Source organism: Mesocricetus auratus, unplaced genomic scaffold, assembly GCF_017639785.1.
Source record: "Mesocricetus auratus isolate SY011 unplaced genomic scaffold, BCM_Maur_2.0 Super-Scaffold_100029, whole genome shotgun sequence".
NCBI lineage: Eukaryota > Metazoa > Chordata > Mammalia > Rodentia > Cricetidae > Mesocricetus > Mesocricetus auratus.
The window spans coordinates 18,840,649-18,864,009 of record NW_024429210.1 but is presented as its reverse complement, the minus strand read 5'-3'; the positions used below and the strand labels follow the sequence as shown (position 1 = coordinate 18,864,009).

At 40.8% G+C, this 23,361-nt stretch overlaps 1 protein-coding gene across 5 annotated transcripts in view; it reads right to left on the bottom strand.

Annotated features, from left to right (window-relative positions):
* The window catches only part of Ppp4r3b (protein phosphatase 4 regulatory subunit 3B), a 51,220-nt gene extending 34,824 nt beyond the window's left edge, over positions 1-16,396 (bottom strand). For all 5 annotated transcript variants that reach the window (XM_040733226.1, XM_005070352.4, XM_013113600.3 and 2 more), the window contains exons 1-4: positions 15,994-16,396; positions 14,819-14,874; positions 7,467-7,565; positions 2,964-3,587 (exon numbers count right to left, since the gene is read on the bottom strand). In XM_040733226.1, the coding sequence (XP_040589160.1) occupies positions 2,964-3,587; positions 7,467-7,565; positions 14,819-14,874; positions 15,994-16,135 (921 nt within the window). In that variant the 5' untranslated portion in view covers positions 16,136-16,396. The remainder of the gene's footprint in view (positions 1-2,963; positions 3,588-7,466; positions 7,566-14,818; positions 14,875-15,993) is intronic.
* Positions 16,397-23,361: the final 6,965 nt, after the last annotated feature.

Sequence of the window (23,361 nt, the reverse complement as noted above, 5' to 3'; positions counted from 1 at the left end):
TAGGAGAATGTTTCCTGATTGCCAGCTTGACCCCCCCCCATTTATAGCATCATTTTTTGCGATTTCTTTAAACTATGAAGCATTATATTTCATGCTATATGCTAGGAGGCAAATTGACAATATAAAGCCTGTAACTGGAATGCTTTTCCTAAATCCTTGCTTCTTTAAGTTGTTAAAGTAATCATTTTAATTTTTCTTAAGACAACTGTGTATGTGGTTACTTTTCTAGATAACAAAACCTGTGGGGAAGAGGTTCTAAACCAGGGCTGGGATGTAGCTCAGTGACAGAGTGTTTATCTAGCCATGAGATGGATCCTTAGTGCCACAAACAAAAATAAGAACAAAACAGAAGTCTGAATCAAACTATTTTCTTTATAATAATGTAAAAGCAGGTAAAACAAAACACTGGTTTTTTTAGAATCACATAAATGTGACCAGGCAGTACAATTTTAGAGCTCAGGAGGCAGGCTATCTGAAGCTAGTAAATTTTGTCCTGGCATGTTCGAAGTGTCTTAGATCCATTAAGATTTGGTCCTCTCTAGACTATGACTGGTCCTGCTTCCATTCAGCTCTTATGCTTGAACTTAAGAACTTATAGGAGTAACTTTTTATTTTTAAGACTTTATTATTTTGGTAGTTCAAGGTATAGGATGCCCTGGAGCTGGAATTATCAGTAGTTGGGAGTTGCCTGAACTACTGTCCTCTGCAAGTGCAATGCACACACTTTTTACCCACTGAGCCCTCTTCACCAGTCCCAGGAGTCACTTTTTAAAGGGCATTTACTCAAGACACTTGGGTCCCAACTCTTATTTCTGCCATTCACTCGCTTAAGATAGCTTATCACCTTTTTAAAAAGCACCCAAAAAACTTACTATTTAACTAGAAACCAAAATGAAAAGCCGGGCATTTCTCAGGGCCGAAACCTCATCATTTATAAACTCTGGAGGACAGGCCATAGATCATGCTGGGTTGACTCTAAGTTCAACTCCTACCAGCAGACACCAGGAATATATGCAACATTTGTTAAAATGTCCCATTGCCATTATTGTCCTCTATTGTTTCTAGGAGAAAGAGAAATGTAAACTTCCTGTTCTGAAAGTTATCTTATCCTAGAGCTGCTTTGTAAGGAAATAACCTTATTTAATAGCAGCTGTTTTAAAAACATGTTTCAATTTACAGAACATGTTTAAAGTATATTTCTCAATTTTGGGTACATGGGTTTTCATTTGTATGTAGAAAATTCACATTAAGATAATTCTTACATGTCAGGTGGGGTACATGCCTTTAATCCCAACTGATCCCAGCACTCAGGATGCAGAGGCTAATGAATCTGAGTTCAAGGTCAGCCTAGTCTACAGAGTGAGTTTTAGGACAGCCAAAGTTACACAGAAATCCCACCTCAAAGTAAATAAATAAACAATCAAATAAATAAATAGATAAGAAAACAAAAAAGTCTTACATTCCTATTATGAACTAAGAGAAGGTCACAACAGGTATTATAATACATACGAGGAACCCTTAATCATACTAGTGTTTTCATATGTGTGTGTGTATATACACAATAAAAAAATCAGGTAATAACTTAACAGGCTATTATTTATATGTACCTTTGTTCTACTTCATTTTGGTTCAATGAGCTAAAAATTGTACAGTATCACTTACCTTATTTAACTCATGCAACATATTAAAACTCATTAAAAATGTATACAAACTACATGGCTAGAATGGTATCTGAGAACATCTCGTATCTAGCTAGACATTTCTTCAAGGAAGCCTTGGAACTGGGTTTTAGAAAAATAAGCATTCAGGGCTGGAGGGATAGCTTAGCCATTAAAGGCTAGGCTCACAACCAAAATATAAGAAAATAAGCATTTAGCACCCACATGCATGTGCACGCACACCCATACATGCATGTGTGCACGCAGCTACAATTACAAATAATACAAATCAATTTTAAAGGCGGGAAAGAGCATTTAAAGGCTACTAGCCACAGCCTTAATTTTTTTCCTCCTCCTACATTTTTGAAACCCAATTTCTAAGTGGTAAATCCTAGACAAACAACAGGTAGTTTAAATTTCTTAACAATTTCAGAAAAATGCATCTCATGAATCATAAATAAAAATTTCTTGGCTAGGTATGGAAGCACAAGCCTTTTATACCAGTACGCAGAAAGCAAAGGCAGGTGGATCACTATGAGTTCAAGGCCAGTCTGGCCTACTTAGTGAATTTCAGGCCAGCTAAAGCTACTAGTGAGATCCAGAATGAAAAACAACGACAATAACAAATAATAAAATTTCTTTAAAGCTTTGCTTTGTATTGTCGATTTGAGAACCTGGCCTCCTTTGTATTAACTCCAGAGTATGATCTCATTTCTAATTTCCTGATCCTGAAATGTACAGTAGGTCACGCAGTGCACAGGAAAGGTGAGGAAAATCCTGAGTTCAAGGTCAGCCAAATAAAAATACAAAGAAACCAAGAAAACACCAGATCCCCTTTACTATAAAAGGAACCTAGTAGAATGTATATTACCTTTCCTTATGTCCTTACTGAAGAATAATGAAAAATTGGTAGTAGGGAGCTACACTGTGAGTAGCTACCAGCCTGGGTTTCATGAGACCCAGTAAAGAGCAATGGCTCAGTGGGTAGAGGTGCCTGCTGCTAGGCCTCATGATCTAAGCTCAATCCCTTGAGACCCATATGGTGGAATAGAACCAACTCCTACAAGCTGTCCTCTAACATGCCCACTCACAGAGTACAGCACACATGCATATACACAAACACAACAATAAATGTAATAAAAAAAGCACCTTATACTAAAACTTAACCTTAAAAAAAAGCACAAGACAGTCATGCTTTCTATGTTTAATAGACATTTAAAGTAAATGAAGTAAATCTTTATCACCAGCTTAAATTATTAGGAACACAATACCTGGAAATAGAATTGTGAAAAATAGTTTACTTACCTGCAACATGCTGACTATTTCAACTTTGTTGAAGAAAATAAAAGATGTAAGAGTAGAAAGGAAATTCTCTTCAAAAACAGATGGTGTAGGTAAAATGATGTCCTGAATGTATTGCACCCTGTAAGTCTGATGTATTTTTTGCCTTAGTTCTGAGTCTGTTATTGGTATAACTTCCTTAAACTTTGCAGTTTTGGTCAGGAATTCTCTATGCCTTTTTGGTTGGGCCAAAGCAGGGTCATATTCAAGGCATCCCACGACATCCATGATACACTCATCAGAAAACATTACCTCAAAGAGAGTTGCCTTATTTAGGAATAAGATTCCTCTAATAATCTCATACAGATGGTGTAAGCCTTCACTGTTTTCTAGATCCTCACAAGCTTGGAACAGCTGCAGTAGTTTTTTGATATAGCCTTCATTTTCCAAGGCCAGAGCCAGTTTTTCCCTACGGATAGGTGAGGAAAGAACTGAGGTAACTAAGTCAGCAATCTCTTCAAGTTTACTGAGTTCACATGTGGGCAGGTCAATTAGATGACTAGTTTCTGGCATGTCTTCAAATCGCTCTTCTTCCGATTCATCAATGAGGTCCTGTGTGACTTCTACTGATGGGTCCTTACCTTGAACCTATAAACACCCAAGTACAGCTGGTTATCAAAAGATACATTCTGGAAATTAATCACTGACCATCAAATGTAAGTAAAAATATTGTGAGCACTGAGCACAGTGGCTGACCTGTAATCTCAGTGCTTGAGAGGTTGAGGCAGTAGAATCAGGAATTCAAGGTCAGTTTAGTTAAGAAAGAACATTCTCCGGACTCAGGCAGTGACCAATCAGTTGGTAAACCACTTGCCATACAAGCCTGAGGACCTCAACTCAACTGGAGCCTCAGAAATTAACAAATGCAGGACATGGTAGTGGGCACACTTTTTCATAACCTCGCTGTGGGGGAGAAGACAAGTGAAGAGGAGAAATAACAACTAGATGACTACGTGGTAAGGGAAATCTAATGATGTGTCTCTTAAAGGCTAAGGGCAAGAAATAATACTGGCTCAATTATACCAGATGCCTGAAAGGATACTGCCTCTTACTTTTTAGTTATATTTATCATCATTCTTTAATGTTATTATACAACACCGGTATTGTTGACTTATTTTTATGTATTATTCTACAATTCTGATAATCAAATATATTGGGAAATTACACCGGAGCTTCCTGAGGATGTACAGCCAAAAGAAAATGACCAGTCTGAGGAAGACCTAGATTTGTTAGGCACTGGCTAATTTCTTTGTTTCTTACTTTCTCTCTTTCTTGAGACAGGGTCTTTCTAGCTGGCCTGAAACATCTATGTAGACCAGGTTAGCCTCAAATTCACAGCGATCCACTTGCCTCTGCCTCCTCGGTGCTGGGATTAAAAGTATATGCTACTACTTCAGACCTAGCAATATTTCTTTTCCGTTTTTTTTTTTGTCTTTTTTTTTTTTAAACATGGGTCTTCACTGTATAGCCCTGGTTATCCTATAACTCACTTTGTAGACAGGATGACCTCAGAGATCCACTTGCCTCTGCCTCCTGAGTCCTGGGATTAAAAAGGTGTGCACTACCAAGCCTGTCTCGTAATTTCTATGTTAAATTCTGCTGAAAAAAAATTTTTTGTGGTGTCCATGTCACAGTGTACACACAGAGATCAGAGGACAAAATGAAAGAATCAATTCCATTCTTCCACCATGTGGGGGTTCCAGAGACTAAAATCAGAAGGGTCACCAGGAACAGTTCTGAACAGTTACTGTGAGGTACAAACTGCAGTAAATCAAGAAGGAAACAGTAATGGAATCAGTGGAAAACAAACAAAGCCCTGATTTTATAGAATAGTGTAATTTCTTTGTATTTATGATTATAATTAGTGGGTGTGGGCAGTGCTGTGGTATGTCTGTGGATGGCATCTCATTTCCCATGTTTTAACATGTTTGTCCTATATAGGCTCCTTCAAATGTCTGGCATAGTCATACTGATTCTACTGTTTTGTCATTTTAAGTATATACCAAATGTACACGCCTAGTCAAATACTACCATTTAAAATTTGCATTCCAGGATGGAGAGATGGCTCAGTGGTTAAGAGCACCGGCTGCTCTTCCAGAGGACACAGGTTTGATTCCCACATGATGTCTCATAACCATCTATATCTAAGTCTGGCTCCAGGGATCCAACACCCTCTTCTGGCCTCCCAGGGCACCACATGCCCAATACACACAGAAACCATTACAAAGAACTGTTTTACTTTTTCCTTGTGGGGAGGTTCTGTGAAGGTCAGAGGATAACTTGTTCAAGCTGATTTTCTTCCTTCTACCATGTGTTCTGAGGAAATCAAACTGAGGCTGTCAGACTTGGTGGCAAGCACCTTATCCTCTGAGCCATCTCACTAGCCCTCAGGTTCCCAAATAGGATCACATCAATGGAAAAGCATTTTGGCCAAGGGATTATTAACTTACCCAAAGAAAAGGCTTGACTACTGCCCAGTTCTTGAGGGGCAACTCCTACATACCTGTAATATCCTACATCTTAAAAAGGAGACTGATTCGTGGGGATCTAGAGCTACAGTATTCTATATGGCAGGTTTCTTAGATTAGGAGGCACCCTGGACCTCTGGAGGAGCTGGAGTCTAAGGTCTGCCAACCTTAAGTGACTCGTCTCTAGTAAAAACCCTGGACACAAATACTTGGGTAAGTGCTCTGGTGGACAACACCTCATATGCTGCCACACACCAAGGCTGGGAGAACTAAGTGCTCCCTGTGTGACTGTCCCATGTGGTTTAATCTGTTGTGCTATTATTGTAAACTAACTAGAAGTAAAACAGCTTGGTTGAGTTCTTTTGAATCTTTTCATTCATATTGTGCCTGAAAGTGGTCTTGTGAACCATCAGAACTATTCAAGTAAAAACAGTAAAAGACAATTTTAGTAAAAACTTCTAGGACAGGGTCAGCAAAACAGCTCAGCAAGTAAAGGAACTTGCTGCTGAGCCTGCTAATCAGAGTTTGATTCCTGAACATATAGGGTGGAAGGAAAAAACAGACCCCTGCTAAGTTGTGTTCCTCCACACATGCTCCGTGGCACATGTGCCCACATAACACACAAGTAAATAAATGTAATACTTAAAAAAATAACATTTCTAGGACAAATATATGAAGTCTCAGGCAGACATGTATAATCTAAAATGCTATTTACTGAAAAATATTACTGTGCACATCTATGTTGAAGATAGGTAAACCAACACTGCAATTCTAAAAAAGGTTTTTAACTTTCTAATTTTTGAAATTTATCATTTAGAAGTTACTTTTATGTGCCATTAAAAATATTTCAAAACACACAGGGTGGTAGTGACACACACACCTTTAATCCCAGCACTCGGGAGGCAGAGGCAGGTGGATATCTGTGAGTTCAAGACCAGCCTGGTCTACAAGAGCTAGTTCCAGGACAGCCTCCAAAGCCACAGAGAAATCCTGTCTAGAATAAAACCAAAAACCAAACCAAAATCCAAAACAGCCTCATTAATGTTTCCACATTCTCTTATTTTTATAATTTGGTGCCTTTAAGAGTTTTATACTACAAGTGTGTTTTCCACTTCGTAGATTGAAGTATATATTAAGATCTGAATAGCAACACACTCTTCTTAAAATTTTTGTTTTATAGATCTGACTATAACCATTTTTGTTTGGCTGTTTTTAATCTGCACCACATACTTCAAGAAACTGTAGCCAGACATACTGATGCAAACCCAGTTTCCCAGCTTTTAGAAGGTGGAAGCCAAAGGATGAAGAGTTTGTGGTCATCCCAGGGGTGACCAATTACCAAGTATCACAGCCAAAAAAACAAAAAACAAAAAACCCCAAGAAACAAACAAAAAGCCTAAGAAGACATATGTGGTGCAATGTGGCATCATGGGAAAAGAAAATGGACATCAAGAAACAGCTGAGATCTAAACAGAGTCAGTTTTAGTTAATACTTAAAACTAGTTTATTAATTGCAACTAATATTCTATATTAACACAAGACACCAATCTTGCTGCATCACGTGGAGCTGAGTGCAGGAGCTATCTGACTCTAAACTACTTAGCACATTCCCCATGCCCCAACCCCCCTTCTGATAGTCCCATATGAAGCTGAGGATGACCTTGGACTTGTGATCCTCTTACTTTTACCTCCTGATTGTGTTGGGATTACAGGTGCTTGCTAGGTTTAACTGGGGTAGAACCCAAGGCCTGCTGCTGTATGCTAGGAAGCACTCTACCAATTGAGTTACAGTAACAGTCATGCTCACATTAAAAAAAAATCTAAAAATTATGACAATGTTGTTGTTGCTCCTAATTTAATGTGAAGCAATAGTTGCAAATGTATAGCACTTCTTCCCCCCCAAAGACAGGGTTTCTCTGTGTAGTCCTGGCTTTCTTGGGACTTGCTTTGAACTATGTGTATAATCATATTTATAAAGACAAATTTAAAAAAACCTTACCTGGCAAATTTTTTCCCAGATCTCATCACAGCCAGCTTTTTCTTGAAAACTTAGTGCCAAATCATAATTTTCAGCTTCAGACCAAACAATTAATGTATCCTGTTTAAAAAAAAAAAAAAGATTTCTCATTACCATACTAGAAAAGATATATCTATGAAATATAAACAAAAGTCAGGAGAACTGACAGTTAAAATATATTTTGCCTATTCCTTTACAGTTTTGTACTATACTCTCAATGGAAGAGAAACTCTGGTAAAGACAACAGTTAGTAGGCTCTAGCTAATCCTTCTCGGGTAAGACTGTAGACGGTCCAACTCTACTGTCTGGAAAGTCAGCCATCCCATTCATCAACAACCTACTTGTCTACCCTTTCTTTTTAACTGATTGTCAAATGATTAAAAACATGCAAATACCCTCAGACAAATTTAGGTTTAACCCTATTTTGGCTTATATATAAAGGTTTATTTATTTTTATGTGTGAATGTTTGTGTTACTTTGGATGGTATATGTGCCTCACAGTGTCTGACATTTGGATACTTGGTGCCCAGTTGGTGGTATTTGGGAAACCTCAGAGTATGGCGTTTGTGGCACTGGGGGTGGGCTTTGAGAGTTCCAACATTTCCGGTTTGCTATTCTCTTCTTCATGTTTAGGGCTCAAGATTGGAGCCCTGAGCTCTCAGCTTGCCTGCTGCCATTCTTCCCACTGTAACAGTGATGAATTCTTATGGATCCTGGAACTGTAAGCCCAAATATACCCTTCCTAAGTTGCTTTGGTCATTAGTATTTTGCCACAGAAACAGAAAAGCAACAAATATAGATGATGGTACCAGGGAATGGACTACTGCTGTGAAGAAGCTGATCATGTGATTATGTTTCTGAAGACTCTGAAGCGGGACTAGAGAACAGCTGACACTGTAAACAGAGTTTCACAGACCGCCATAGGAGATTGAAAGTGTAGTGCTGAGAGCAATGTGGACTGTGGAGACTTGGCTCAGAGGCTGCAGACAGGAACAATAGTAACAACTGGGCTACAGACCAGTCTTGTGATATTCTGGCAGAGTGTGGTGGCTTTCTGTCCTTGTCCTGAGAACATGCCTGAGCCTAAATTAAAAGATAACAGCGGGTGGTAGTAGCACATACCTTTTATCCTAGTACTGAGGAGGCAGAGGCAGGCGGATCTCTGTGAGTTTGAGGTCAGCCTGATCTACATAGTGAGTTCCAGGCTAGTCAGAGTTACACAATGAGGCCCTGTGCCAATAAGTACATAAATCTAAATTAAAAACAAAAATAAATGAGAATGGGGCTGGGAATGTAGCTCAGTTGATAGACTGTGCCGAGCACGCATGAAGTCCTGCCCCCACCCAGCACCACACTGTCCTAGTCATTTTTCTGTTGGTATGATAACTACATGACTGAAACACTGGAAGAGAGGGAAGTCAAAATAGGAATGCATGGTGGGAATCTGGAGGTAGAAATGGACACAAGACAATGGAGGAAAGCTGCTTATTGGTTTGTTCAGGTTTTGTTCTTGTTTGTTTTTTTGAGGAGGATTTCTCTGTAGCTTTGGAGGCTATCCTGGAACTCGCTCTGTAGACCAGGCTGACCTCAAACTCACAGAGTTCTACTTTTGCTTCCTGAGTGTTGGGATTAAAGGCGTGCGTCACCACCCAGCTCAGTTTCTCATACAACTCAGGACCATCTGCCATGGGATGACATCAATCAGTATTCAAGAAAATGCCCTACAACGGGCCTACCAGCCAATCGATTGAGTCAATTTTTTAAATTTATCTATTTCACATCGCGAGAGCAGTTTCCCCTCCTTCCTTTCCTTCTAGTCCAACCCCCATCTCCCTAATCCACTCCTTTGTTTCTCTTCAGAAAAGGGTAGGCCTCCATGGACATCAGCAAAATATGGCACATCAAGTTGCAGTAAGACTAAACATCTCAGCCTGGCAGTGTTGCCACACACCTTTAATCCCAGCACTAGGGAGGCATTTCAAGTCCAGCCTGGTCTTCAGAGAAAATTCCAGGACAGCCAAGGCTTTTACACAAAGAAACCCTGTCTTGAAAAACTGGGGAAAAAAACAAGACTAAACATCCTCTCTTGTATTAAGGCTGGGGAAGGTGCCCTAGTATGAGGAATAGGGTTCCAAAAGCCAGTAAGAGAGTTAGAGACAGAGACAGCTACTGCTCTCACTGTTTGGAGTCCCATAAGACCAAGTTTGGTCCTCAAAATGGCAAAATAAAAACTTACCAATATTTTAGCTCTAACCAGTGATGGGGGAAGTCTTCTCTACATATGTCTCTCCTATTGGTTGATGAATACAACAATGTTGGTCAACAGGAAAGCAAGATAGGTGGGACTAGGAGACAAGGATTCTGGGTAGTGTAATAAGAGAAGTTGCTATGTGATCCCAGGAGGAAAGGATGCATGAGTCTATAAGACTTTGTAGAAATACATAAATTAGTAGTTATGGGTTAATACTTAAGACAGAGATAGCCAATAAGAAGCCCTAGACATTGGCCAACAACATAACTGATATAGTGTCTCGCGTGTTATTTGGGGGCTCTGAGGTAATTGTGGAATCAGGCAGGAATCAATCCTGTAACAAACCAGTAAATGAAAAATGCCCTCTGGTGAATCCAGGCCTCAATTTCAACTTTCCTCCACTGTTCTCTACCTTTTTTAGAAGGGCGCCTTGCTGATTTAGAGTAGCTAGCTGGGTGGTGGTGGTGCACACCTTTAAACCTAGCACTTGGGAGGCAGAGGCAGGTGGATCTCTGTTAGAGGCCAGCCTGGTCTGCAGAGCTAGTTCCAGGACAGCCAGGGCTACACAACGATGTGTGGAGAGATGGTTCAGCAGTTAAGAGCACTTGTTGCTACTGCAGAACACTAGAATTTGGTTTCTAGCATCCATATGGGGTAGCTCATAAGTTTCTGTAACTACAGCCACAGGAAAGTTATACTCTCTTCAGTCTTCTGCTATACCTGCACCCAGGTAACAACCCCCGCCCCCAATCCTAAGGCATTTATGTGTGTGAGGGGGTAGTAGAAAAGTTCTAAAGATAAAAACAGAACTACAGTCAGATCCACTTAATGTATTTGAGAATACTCAGGTACCCCAACTTCCCCTCAGTACAAATCATCTTAACAACCCATTTAAAGAATGCTTCATATAGTCTCCAAAACACTGATCATATGACATAAGTATATAATATCTTATATACAAGAAAATATTACAGCTGGGCATTGGTGGGGCACGCCTTTAATCCCAGCACCCGGGAGGCAGAGGCAGGCAGATCTCTGTGAGTTCAAGCCCAGCAGTCTACAGAGTGAGTTCCAGGACAGGCTCCAAACAATACAGAGAAACCCTGTCTCCAAAAACCAAAAGATAGAAAAAAAAAAGAAAGAAAGAAAAAAGGAAACAGTACAAGCTGAGTGTGGTGGTGTACACCTTTAATCTCAGCACTTGGGGAGGCAGAAGCAGGTGATCTCTGTGACTTCAAGGACACTTGCACTCATGTGCACAGGCCCCTGCCTACTTCCCACCCCCAATTAAAAACAAACAAGGGGCTGGAGAGATGGCTCAGTGGTTAAGAGCACTGACTGCCCTTTCAAAGGTCCTGAGTTCAATTCCCAGCAACCACATGGTGGCTCACAACTATCTGTAACAAGATCTGGTGTCCTCTGGCCTGCATACATGCAGACAGCACACTGCATACTAATAAATAAATCTTTAAAAACAAAAAGCAAACAAACAAATATAAATCTTTAAAGTCCTCATGCTTCATACTATTTGATCCATTTTGAATTACCACTGCAACTGAAGTATAAAATCCAAATTGGTTATGTATCTAGGGCCCAAATCATTTTGACTCTGACTTCCTAAAAGATATGTGCAGGAATGTTGCTGTCACATTGGTTTCCTTAAAGAGAGTATCACTTTCATCATTTTATGTCTCCATTAAGAACTTATAATGGCTCCCTTTTGTTTGGTACAATGAACTCTCAAATAAAACAAAAACTTCTGTGAACAGACTTCCTGCAACTCAAGCAGGAGTATTACTGATTTCAGCAACTATCACCACCACCAAGAATGAAGTTCTTACAGATTCTAGCCTCTGACACTGTTGCAATACACCTGCTTTACATTCCCATGCATAACTTTTCTGTACCTCAGTCGCCTCCACAGGAAATGCTTTCATTCATTTTCAGTGAGGTCTGGCAAAACTATCTCATTATCTATCTTATTCTTATATTGTTTCCTGAGATGAGGACTGACCTTTTATACTCAAGAGCACACAGCTATGTTAAATATGCTAAGCCATATTCCTATGATTATGACTTTTGATTTAGTCAAGATCAGTATGACTGATTTTTAAGTAACTTCAAAATCTGAAACGTTTCAGATACTTCGTTTTATGCTGTACTGTATAATCACTTTCTTTTCCTCTTAATGAGTCTGCTTAAATACTCAAGTATGTTAAGAAAATACATCTCCTTCCCATCCATCATCCTTTTCAGTACTGGAGATGGCAGGGAAGTAGTATGCATTACTGATAGTTTTCTGCTGTTGTTATTTGATAGTTGTTTTGATTCTAATACATTTAAGTGAGCCCATTAATCTGATTCTTTGCTTTTGGGAAAGGGAAACTCACGTATTCTGAGCAAACAATTAAGCAGTAGGATAATTTTAAAACTGTAACCATGAATATTAGTTATTTGAGTTCACACATTATTTTAATGCAGTAAAATATTCTATAAACAAACTATTTGTTCACATTTTTAATTAAAAATCCACCTACGAATAGTATATTTCTTTTAATTTTGGAAATAACTTTCTAGACTATTTAAGACCTCAAATATTGACAAATATTGTTAATATAATAATTCTAGTAAACATAAAAATGATGATGTATTCAAGAATTCCAACTTGTATAATTTGGTAAAAAGCGCAAACTGAGCAAGACTTTGGTTAAACAGGAAAAAAATTGCATATATTACAAAGAAAGTACATTTAACATAACTTCAAATGGCTCTATGACTTCCACTAGAAAAAGTCCCCCCAATTCAAGATTAGAGAAAATAAAACAGAGGACTACATTCACACGTTTTTATTCCTGAATTCACACAATGCTTTTACATATTCCTCTCATTACCAAAGAATTCTCTTATAAACCTCAGAGTGATGTGTGCGGGGTGTGCGTGTATTTCATGAAGACATGCAACCCTGAACTATATTACTTAAATGTGACTGGTTATGCAAAAACACTTTCAGCTGTCATAAAGTTTTAATTTTATTTTGCTCCAATGCTTTGCATACTTAAGTGCATAAAGAAATCCAATTTGTCTGGAACTAGTTTTCTAGACAATGACATTATTCATTAAAGTATACTTCAAAATTCTGAAGTATTTAAAGAGCCATCGTACATTTTTTAAATGTTAGGACTGTTTTATAATAAGTTCTGCACACAATATGATCTTTCCACTTACACAAGCCAAGACTTGTTATTATAACTAAATGTGTAGGGAACTGCTCCTGACTTAGGAGACACATGAGCAAATGTTCTTATCATTTTATAGTCACATAGGAAGGAGAAAGAAAGATGACAAAAATATTAGTATTTCCCCACAAGCAAGCAAAAACTCATCTTATAAAACTCTGCCTGGCTGAGTTAGAAATCACATTTATTTAAATGTACTTAAACATATCTAGGATACAGAGAAACATTCAAATGTTTAAGACAAATGTTTTAGTTGAATTCTTCATCAAAAGATATACACATATAAAAATTATCTAAGAGAAAAAAAGCTACCAGTACTAAAATATTTCAAGGAACTAAGAATGTACTGCACGCAAAAAGCAGTTATTTACATTAAATTTTTACTATTAATAAGTTTTGCAATAGATGTAATTTTATTTTTCTCTGAAGTGTTTATAGTATCCAAATTTTCATATGCCTTGAAGAAAGGTAGACTTGATGCTATAATTAAAAACCCTAAAATTTCTCTTTTCCTTACAAAGTCTGTCATTGCGACTTTATATACTAGCACACACACAGAGGAAATAATTCAATTTCTCAAAGGTATATGTCATACATCAGAATTTAATACATTTTAAAAAGTTATCTACAGTAACACAAATCGTCAAAAAATGTGAAAACACAAATTTCAGAATACATGTAAAAAGTATGGCATCAATAGTGTAAAAGTTTAAAAACACAAGACATATGCAAGAGAGGCATAAAAGCATGTACAAAAAAAATACACAGCAATTCTAGTATAGAGTTACCATAGTAGAAACAGAGGTTGGACAAAACGGGACAGACAGGTGATTTTTACCTCGACTCATGTTGAACATTATAAAAGATTGAAAAGGACATAATATGTTAATATTGGTAAATCTGAAGGTGTTGTAACACAACTTATTATATTATTCTCTACACTACTCAACTTTGACAACATATAACAATAAATATGAAAAAAAAAACACAGATAAAGGACAAGGACAATGCTATCATCTTCATGTTAACTAATTAGAAATACTAAAACAGATTTCCTTTTCCAAAGTGACAATAAATATCAACACAAAATGCTACATAGTTACCAATATGTATGATTATATTAAAATATGCATACAATTTAAAGCAGAATTTAAATGCTACTTTAACAACCCCTTTCCTTGGTCAAAGATCCAATCTCACACCACAGTCTTTCCTTGTTTTAATAGTATCCCTTTGAATTTTTTCCCCTGTTTTTCTATGTAGCCCTGACTGACCTTGAACTCAAAGAGATCCACCCGCCTCTGCAGGTGGCAGGATTAAAAGTGTGTACCACCACCACTGAATTTTTGTTCTTAATGGAAGTAACTGAACAGTTTGAACTTTCTTTTTCTTTTTTTTTTTGGTTTTTTGAGGGTTTCTCCGTATTGTTTTGGAGGCAGGCTGTCCTGAAACTTGCTTTGTAGACCAGGCTGGCCTTGAACTCACAGAGATTTGCCTGCCTCTGCCTCCTGAGAGCTGCGATTAAAGGCATGTGCCACCAACGCCCAGCATTTGAATTTTCTTTTAAGCCCCTTCTTTCAAATGTGACTCAAAAGAAACCGTTTAGAGTAAAGCACATAGGAGAGACTTGACTTACTTTAAGCAAGACCAAAGAATACATTGTTTTCTAATACAAACAATGGCTCAATTCAAAAAGAATATTAAATTGCCAACATAAAAACTACTTTTCACTTTGAAAATTTCCCAACCTGGAAGGTAAATGCATATCACATGGTTTCTAGCTTTAGTTACCAAACTTCTGGATGACAGATGCAGTCTTTCAAATTAAAGATTTAATAACTACTTGCCTGCTGTTTCTGATATGCAGTGTTTGGATTTATCTTTGACTCCAAGAGTAGAGATCCTAAAAGAATTAAAAGAAAAAAAGGATGTAAGTCTCAGCTTATAAAGCCTTCAATAGTACACATCTTACGGAGGTTTCATGTTTTCTCACCAGCTGAACATCTAATGCTACAAAACGTATTTTAATTCATATTTTCTCTCCAGATCTAGGCTAATTTCATCCTAACTCCGAATGTCTTTAGAGGGGCAAAAAACTGTGTGAAACCAATATTCAGGCTATGAGACAAGTAAAAGAAAACTTTTAAGGTCTAGTTGCCCAACTGAAGACTAACTTTAACAAAAGCTGTTTTACTGAATTTCCTTGGGGAGAGTTACCATACAAATTATACTTACTCTTTTCCTATGACAATGAACAAGAACAAAAATCCCACATAACGTATAAATAAATGCTTTTGACTCATAAGATGGACTCTACATTAGTATAACATTTGCCAAAAAAAAAAAAAAGAAAATATCTAAGATTGTTATTCCTCTAATACCTACATATATCAGTTGCTCCAACTGGGCAGTTTTTGAATACAAGAAGTAGCTGCTTTAATTGTGGCTGCCAGTTTTTAATATTAAGAAGTTTTCCATGAATTCTGCAATCAACAAATAAACCTCACCGTCTGCTTTAGTTTTCTAACTTGCTGAGACTGTGAAACCCACTTTTCCCACTCTCTGTTAAGTCAGTCTGGAGGGATCAAAAAGTGAGACGTTTGTGCTCGTGTCTGTATCGTGGCAACAGCCTGTACCAACTCCAAGAAAAAGTCCGTTTTGATTTTCCTCGGCGGCACCTGCCGACTGCAACAACCGGAACCTGTTTCTCTTCGAGCCACTCAGAAAAGTTTGACTAGCCCCTTCCCCTGGACACACGACGAAGACGACCTAAAGGGGGTAGGGGGTGCCGCAGACCACGAGCGGGATTCCTAGCTGGTCTCCTACCGACTTTCTACGCTCACATTCGAAATCCCGACACCCCGGCGGGGACTGGCGGGGACGGAGTCAAACCCCTGATAGGGATGGAGGCGGAGGAAACCCGGGCCCGGGGGTTTGTTTGGGGGCAGAGAAGACGGGTGAAGGCGCTGTCCGAGCGGCGCTCGCGCTCGGGCGGCCCCGCGCGGGCGTCCCGGGGGCTTACCGTCCGACTCGGCGCGGACCAGCAGCGACATCCCCTTGAGCTCCTCCACGTACGAGGAGGAGACGTGCCCGGTGCCCCGGTCGTCCCACTGCCGGTCTTCGTTCAGGGTGTAGACCTTCACTCGCCGCCGTGTGTCCGACATGGTGGCGGCCGGCCCAGCGCTGCAGCCGCCGCCTCCTCGCCCGCCGGGCCGGTGCCTCACTCTCGAGAGCCGGTAGCGGCGGCGGCGGCGGCGGCTCCGGGGAGGCCCGAGTTTACCATGGCTCCAAAGGCGCAACCGCGAGAAGGGATTTGACAAGAGCCATCGAGAGCCCTCCGTGCCGTGCACAACCACCGTGTCCTCCCGGTGCTGCCCGGGAGCGCTCGCTCCGCCGCCGCCCGCCCGCCCGCTGCCGCCGCGGGAACTACTACAGACCCGCCATCTTGTAACCCGACTCTCCCTGCCTTTCTCTTCCTCTTCCAGCAGGTTCGCACGGGCTGACCTAGCAGGGGCTACGGCGGCCGACGAGCCCACGGCACAGCACCTCTACCTCCGAACACACTTCCGGAGAGCCGAACCTGGCACTCTCGCGAGGACTGCGCGACTGGCTCGGGAATCTCAGGTGAACGGGGAGTTCTCGCGAGCTTTGTTCCCTGCCCCGCTAGACGGTGGCCAGAGCGGCGCGGTGCGGTGCGGTGGAGAGTCCGTGGGAGGGTGCTGGCACGCCGCGGCCGCCTGCTCTGGAGCCGCGCTAAGGAAAGAACAAAGGCAGGCCCCGCACCCGCCCAAGTCCGTTACAGAACCCACCCGGGAGGAGTCCCGCGGCCACCGGGACAGGAGGCGGCGTCATGTCCCCACAGGCGCCGGCGCTTCCGGTTCCCGCCACAGCGATCCGCCCATGGCCTCGTGGTCCCGGCCCTCAGGAAGGTGCCGGGGCGAGGCGAGGGCAGGCGATCAGCTGCCCACCCCTGGGAGGGTTCCCCAAGAGTGCGACGCTCGCGCCGGACCGTCCCGCAGCTTCGGCCAGCTCCTGGCTCGAACCCGAAAAGCACGGGCTGAGTGTACATGTTGGCCCCGCGGTGTATTTCGAGAGTTGTAGTCATTACACCTGCCAAAGTGTGCTCATGCTTCATCAGTACACTGAAAGGTGCTTCTTTTGTACAGTAGGCGCTTAATTAAAATTAGTTTCAAGCCGGGCGCCGGTGGCGCACGCCTTTAATCCCAGCACTCGGGAGGCAGAGGCAGGCGGATCTCTGTGAGTTCGAGACCAGCCTGGTGTACAGAGCTAGTTCCAGGACAGTCTCCAAAGCCACAAAGAAAAAAAAAACAAAAAATTTTAACAATTTCAAGGTTTGATTATAATTGCTTCTGTCTGAACATCCATTCTGCGTGCTGCTTCCTGCCTGTAATGACTACTTGGGAACTCTGAGACTGGAGGATCTGAGAGCTCCCCCTACCTATGATAAAAGGAACTGTCCACGTGTGATGGATAGTGCTGTGACTGATAGGGACAAACTGAACTTTGAGCTGGGGAAAATATAATTGGTTTTGGAAAGGCCATAGAAAGCTTTCCACAGGCTATTATTTAGCCCAATGTTAGAGGACACTCTTAGGGTTATTTCTAAGCATCTTTCCGTTGCCTTCTCAGGAAAAGAGGCTTTGGCAAGAGCACTGGACATATCCTGGAAGCCCATTTAGCTTTTATGACAGGGAATTTCAGGGTTCCCAGAGCATGTTCTGTAGAGATAGTGTTTTTGGTTTCATTAACACTTTGAACTTGTAGGTGCGGGGGCAGGAGGCTAGAGCAGGCATCTACAGTGCAGGGCCCAAAGCACTACAGTCAGAAAGTATACAACAACCATACCTTCCCTAACAATCTTTTTCAAGACTGTCCAGAGATCCCTTCCAAAAAAAATCCTAGTACAACTGAGCCCCTGATGTCCTTTGTTTTCATATGTAATATCTTTTGACATAAAGAAAAAAAGGACAGAGAAACTTCTGCAGTGCAGGGCGTCTTTAGCTCCTGCTTCCTGCTCTTCAGTTTTCTCCAGGAGGCACTCTGCCGTTCCCCATGAGAACCCCTGCACTCCACTTCTGTGTACAATGCTAGAGTGGGGCCCGTTTCTGGTGTGTGGCCTATATAATTATACACTAAATGCTACTATGATCATTTTGAAATATTAATTTTGAACATTTTTCCATTAGGTTTCATGAATTATTTTGGAGATTATCATATGCAAGTGTGTGTGTAGTGGTCTTGAACGATTGATTCCAGGCCTCCTATCAATACCAAATTCTGTGTATGCTGAAGTTCCTTATGTAAAATAGCATATGTTCTGCTTATAACCTGTCATGTCCTGCAGAGTAATTTACATCATCTCTGGATTATAATACCTATAATGCTACTTAAATACTTGTTTGTTAGAGAACAAATGCTTAAATACTAGATTGTTTACAGAATGAATAATGAACAAAAATGCTTATCACAAAGGCCCTTTTAAAGATTATTTTTCATTATGTACATGAACATGTGTGGGTGTGTGCATGTGAGTGCAGGTGTCCTCAGAGAGCCGAAGTTGTTGGAATGAATGCCCTATAACTGGAGTAACAGACAGTTGTGAACAGTCTGATATGGGTTCTGGATACCGAACTCTGGTCCTCTGCAAGAGCTCTTAATGGCTGAGACATCAGTGCCATAGATGCTTTTAAAACATGACAACATGACATTTATTTGTGAGGAGAGGCCCTTTGCCACAACATGGTGTGTAAGACAGAGGACAACTTGTCAAGAGTCACTTCCCTCCTTCCACCACATGGGTCCTGGACATGAAACTCAAAAGATTGTCAGTCTTGGTGGCAAGCACATTTTTTTTTCCTTTGGTTTTTCGAGACAAGGTTTCTCTGTGGCTTTGGAGGCTGTCCTGGAACTCACTCTGTAGACCAGGCTGGCCTCGAACTCACAGAGATCCGCCTGCCTCTGCCTCCCGAGTGCTGGAATTAAAGGCGTGCGCCACCAACGCCCGGCGGTGGCAAGCACATTTACACAGAGATATCTCCCTTGCCTGACACAGGCAATTTTGGATTAAAAAAAAAAAAGTTGGTCAAATGGATATATGCAAAACTCATAAATATGGAAGCTAACTGTAATCCCTTTTGCTTCTCTGAGGACCAGAACTGAAAAAGATCAGGGTTCTCTAGAGGAGCATACACACACACCCACACACACAGACACACAGACACACAGCTTACATGCTATGGGCCAACTAGTCCAATAATAGCTTTCTACCAATGGAAGGTCTAAGAATCCAGTAGTTCAGTCCACAAGGCTGGATGTCTCAGCTAGTCTCCCATATCTGACAGAATCACAAAGTAGAGTCCAGTGAGGGAATGGACTTGCAGTGAACGCAAAAGCAGGAACATGCAGGCAAAGAGCAATCCTCCTCCTACCACGTTCACAGGCTACTAGCAGATGTCGTCCACACTCAAGATCTGGATTAAAAGTGGGTCTTCTCACTTCAAATGATTTAAGAAGAAAAAATCCCCATTCAAAAAAAAAAAAAAAAAAAAAAAAAAAAAAGGCCAGGTGGTGGTGGCACACACCTTTAATTCCAGCACTCAGGAGGGAGAGACAGGCAGATCTACCGAGTGAGTTCCAGGACAGCCTCCACAGCTACAGAAACCCTGTCTCAAAAAAACAACAAAATTCCCTGTATACTGTCTAAGGGTTTTGTTGCTGTGAAGAGACACCACAACCACAACAACTCTTATAAGGGAAAATATTTAATTGGGGCTGGCTTACAGTGCAGAGATTCAGTCCATTGTCATGGCAGGAAGCAAGGCTGTGCACAGGCCGATGAGGTGTTGGAGAGATAGCTGAGAATTATAGTCTGGGCCCACAGGCAGCAGGGAGAGTAGGCAGTGGGCCTAGCTTGAACTTGTAAAATCCCAAAGCCCACCCCTAGTGACACTTCCTTTAAAATGGCCACACTTCCTCCCTATGAGCTACTGGGGTCCATCTTCAAACTGCCACATGTACCTACAGCTTTTTGGGCTTTAGTTAATTCCAGATGTAGTCAAGTTGACAACCAAGAATGGTCATCACAGGTGGTATAACTAAGTCAAGAAAAACAGTAAGATTGGTTTGGGGAATGGGTCTACTTAAGTCTTCGAATGTGGCCATTTTCGTGCTGCTCACCAGCTACTGGACTAAAAAAATATTCTAAAGGAGGGGAGCCATGTTGCCTGTGCAAAAATTGGAGCACCTAAAAATACGGAGGAAATAATAGAGACTGCAATTGAGATATTCAGGGTATTTCAGAGCCTAAATCTAGGTCATAAGGCATAGTCTTGAGCTCAACTTATTTCTTACAGTTGAAGGGTAGACATAGGATTTGAGGTCACAGAGCTCTACTTAAAGATATTTGAATATATGAATGGTCAGCTTCGTCTCTGCTATGTAATTGAGACTCTTGTTAGGAAACCTGAAAATGTGGATGAGAGTTCCTTAGGGCATTTGTATTATAGATATCTCTGGACCCTCAGACCTTGTAGAAGCAGCTCCTCAATCCTTGTGAAAGCAAGCATTTCCCACCCTCTTGAAAGTCCTTTACTATATTTGCTCTTTCTTGGAGCTGTGAAGCCATGGTAACTAGGTTTAAATCGTAACACCATCTGTGGAGAATTACTGGGTCTGCTAAGGAGAGTAGATGCACACTGAAGGAACTAAATCAGCTAGCATGTGGCATTGGGAAATCAGAGTTTTCAAAGTGTTCAGTTAGAAGACTTTATGATTTCACTGGCTTGTATTCTTTGGGAGCAGATATTTAACCTTCGTATGGACTACAGGGATGGGACAAACTTGCTGCTGGTTTAGATCTTCAAAGCCTGGAAAGGTGATGGGTTTGGTTTGACTGAGCAAAATGGAGACGAGCTCTTTACATAACAACTTTTGACTCCTTTGACATGCTCACTTTTTTTTTTTTTTTTTTGAGACAGGGTTTCTCTGTATTGTTTTGGAGGCTGTCCTGGAACTCGATCTGTAGACCAGGCTGGCCTCGAACTCACAGAAATCCTCCTGCCTCTGCCTCCCGAGTGCTGGGATTAAAGGCATGTGCCACCAACGCCCAGCTGACATGCTCACTTGTAAATCCTGTTTTGTAACAAGTGGTTTAGGTGGTCATTTGCAAATATTTTTTGTTTTTCTGACACCCCCTTTCACTCTCCTAACATTGATAAGACCATCAGAATACTGAATGATAGTGGTGTTGGTTTTGTTCCTGCCTTCAGTGTGTTTCTATACTCAGAGGATTTATTTATGTGTACACCACATGTATTCAGATCCTGCTTGGGCCACAAGAGAGTATTAGATCCCCTGGTACTGTAGTTTACAGATGGCTATAAGCCACCATCTGAGTGCTGGGAACCCAACTCATGTCCTCGGCAAGAGCGTCAAGTGCTCCTTCTAACTGTTGAGCCATCTCTCCGGTCTTTCTAATTCCTGATACTTGTAAAATTAAGGGCATTATTTATGTACATAGAATTTTGTAAGTAATTTCTTTGTCATCTGGTGATACATTTGTCCCCTCAATCTATTGTAATTTTTATATTTTATGATAATTATCTACATGCTTTTGTGCTTTTTTTGCAGTCTCTTCCAGTTTATGAATTCTTGAAAATTATGAGAATACTATAGCCACAATTTAAAAATATTAACAGGCAACTGCTCAATGTAGTTTTCATGAAACATTGTATTTTTCAGTGCTCCTAGCAATTACAGAATAAAGTCATCTTAATTCTAAGTCTTTTCACTGTCCATCCTGCTTATTTTCATCTGCTTATAAAACTGCTTCTAATCAACAGTCTACCTCTCCCCTTTGTTGTTGAATGATGAAGTCTTACTATGTTACCCAAACCGGTCAAATATCTGGACTGAAGGGATTCTCCTGCTTCAGCTTGTCTGCCAACTGTAATCACTGCAGAAAATGACTGTGTGTGTGTGTGCCACAAGTAAACCTCTGGTGTTAATTCACTTTGGGACAGTCTCTTCACTAGCTTGGAATTTCCTAGTAAGGCTATGTTGGCTGGCCAGTGAGCACCACGGACCTATCTCCATCAGTGTTGGAATTACAAGTACAAACCACCATGTTTGGCTTCTTATGTGTACTCTGGGGATTAAACTGTTACACCTATAACATAATTTAGACATACATGCTTATTCATTTAGTGTATGTGCATACACATGTGCCATTATACACATGTGGAGATCAGCACTTGTGTGACTCAGTATTCTCTTTATACTATGTGGGTCTCTGGGATCAAACTCAGGCTTGACGCCAAGTGCTTTTACCCATAAAAGCATCTTTCTAGCCCAATGTTTTTTAAAAACTCGTTTTTACATTTATTGTACATGAGTACACTCATTTGTCAGTGTGCATGAGGTCAGAGGACAACTTGGAATCAGTTCTTCCTAGCCATCATCCTAGGGATTGAACTTAGGTTGTCAGACTTGATGGCGAGTGCCTGTATCTGCTGAACCATCTCACTAGCCCCTAACATGACTTTAAAACACAAACAACAACAACTCCCCTCTCCAAATCAGAGTCATGATGCATATGTGCAACTTTAAGACTCAGGGTCGGCCTGTTTATATAGTGAGTTCCTGGGAAATTAGGGCTACATTGCAAGAACCCTTGGCTAGAGTGTCTATCAACTTTTCATTAATAGCTACATTAGTAAGTTTCCAAAGGAAACAAAAGTACATCATACAAGGTTTTTATTCTTGTTTGGTGTGTTGCCAGGGACTGAATTCAGGGCCTATTAATATTCTCCAGTTGAGAAGGGGAGGGTCAAGGATTCACTATTGGAGTAGGAATTTTTGGGGTAGCTACATGTCTGTTGCCCATTGCTCCTTTATAGAATCCCAATGAATTTACTTGCTGATCAGCTTGGATGGAATACTTTCTTTGGTTAGGTACCCTTTCTCTCTAGGCTAAATAAATTCCCCAGAAGCCACACAACAGTCTCCAAATGCTTCCAGGACAGTCATCTCTATGTTGGTTGACAGATTCACTCCTATCTAGCAAGTTTTCCACCGATCCCAGAGCCTACTGTCTTCACAAGCCCAGGCTAAAGTTGGCAGTGTAACTGCTTCTTTCTCTTTCAGCCCTACATTAATTATATCCACCCATGAGACATAAACACTGCTTTCTTATCCCTGACACTCAATGAGTGTTTATATTTTCTTTCCCATTTCTGTCTGCCTTTCCTATTGTCAAGTTTCATGAGAAAGCATCTGTCAAAGCCTATTAAACTGTTCATGATTCTGTTTATTCCTTGGAAATAGCCAAGGATATATTGCCTGATTAAATGTTTTGAAAATACTCCTGCTA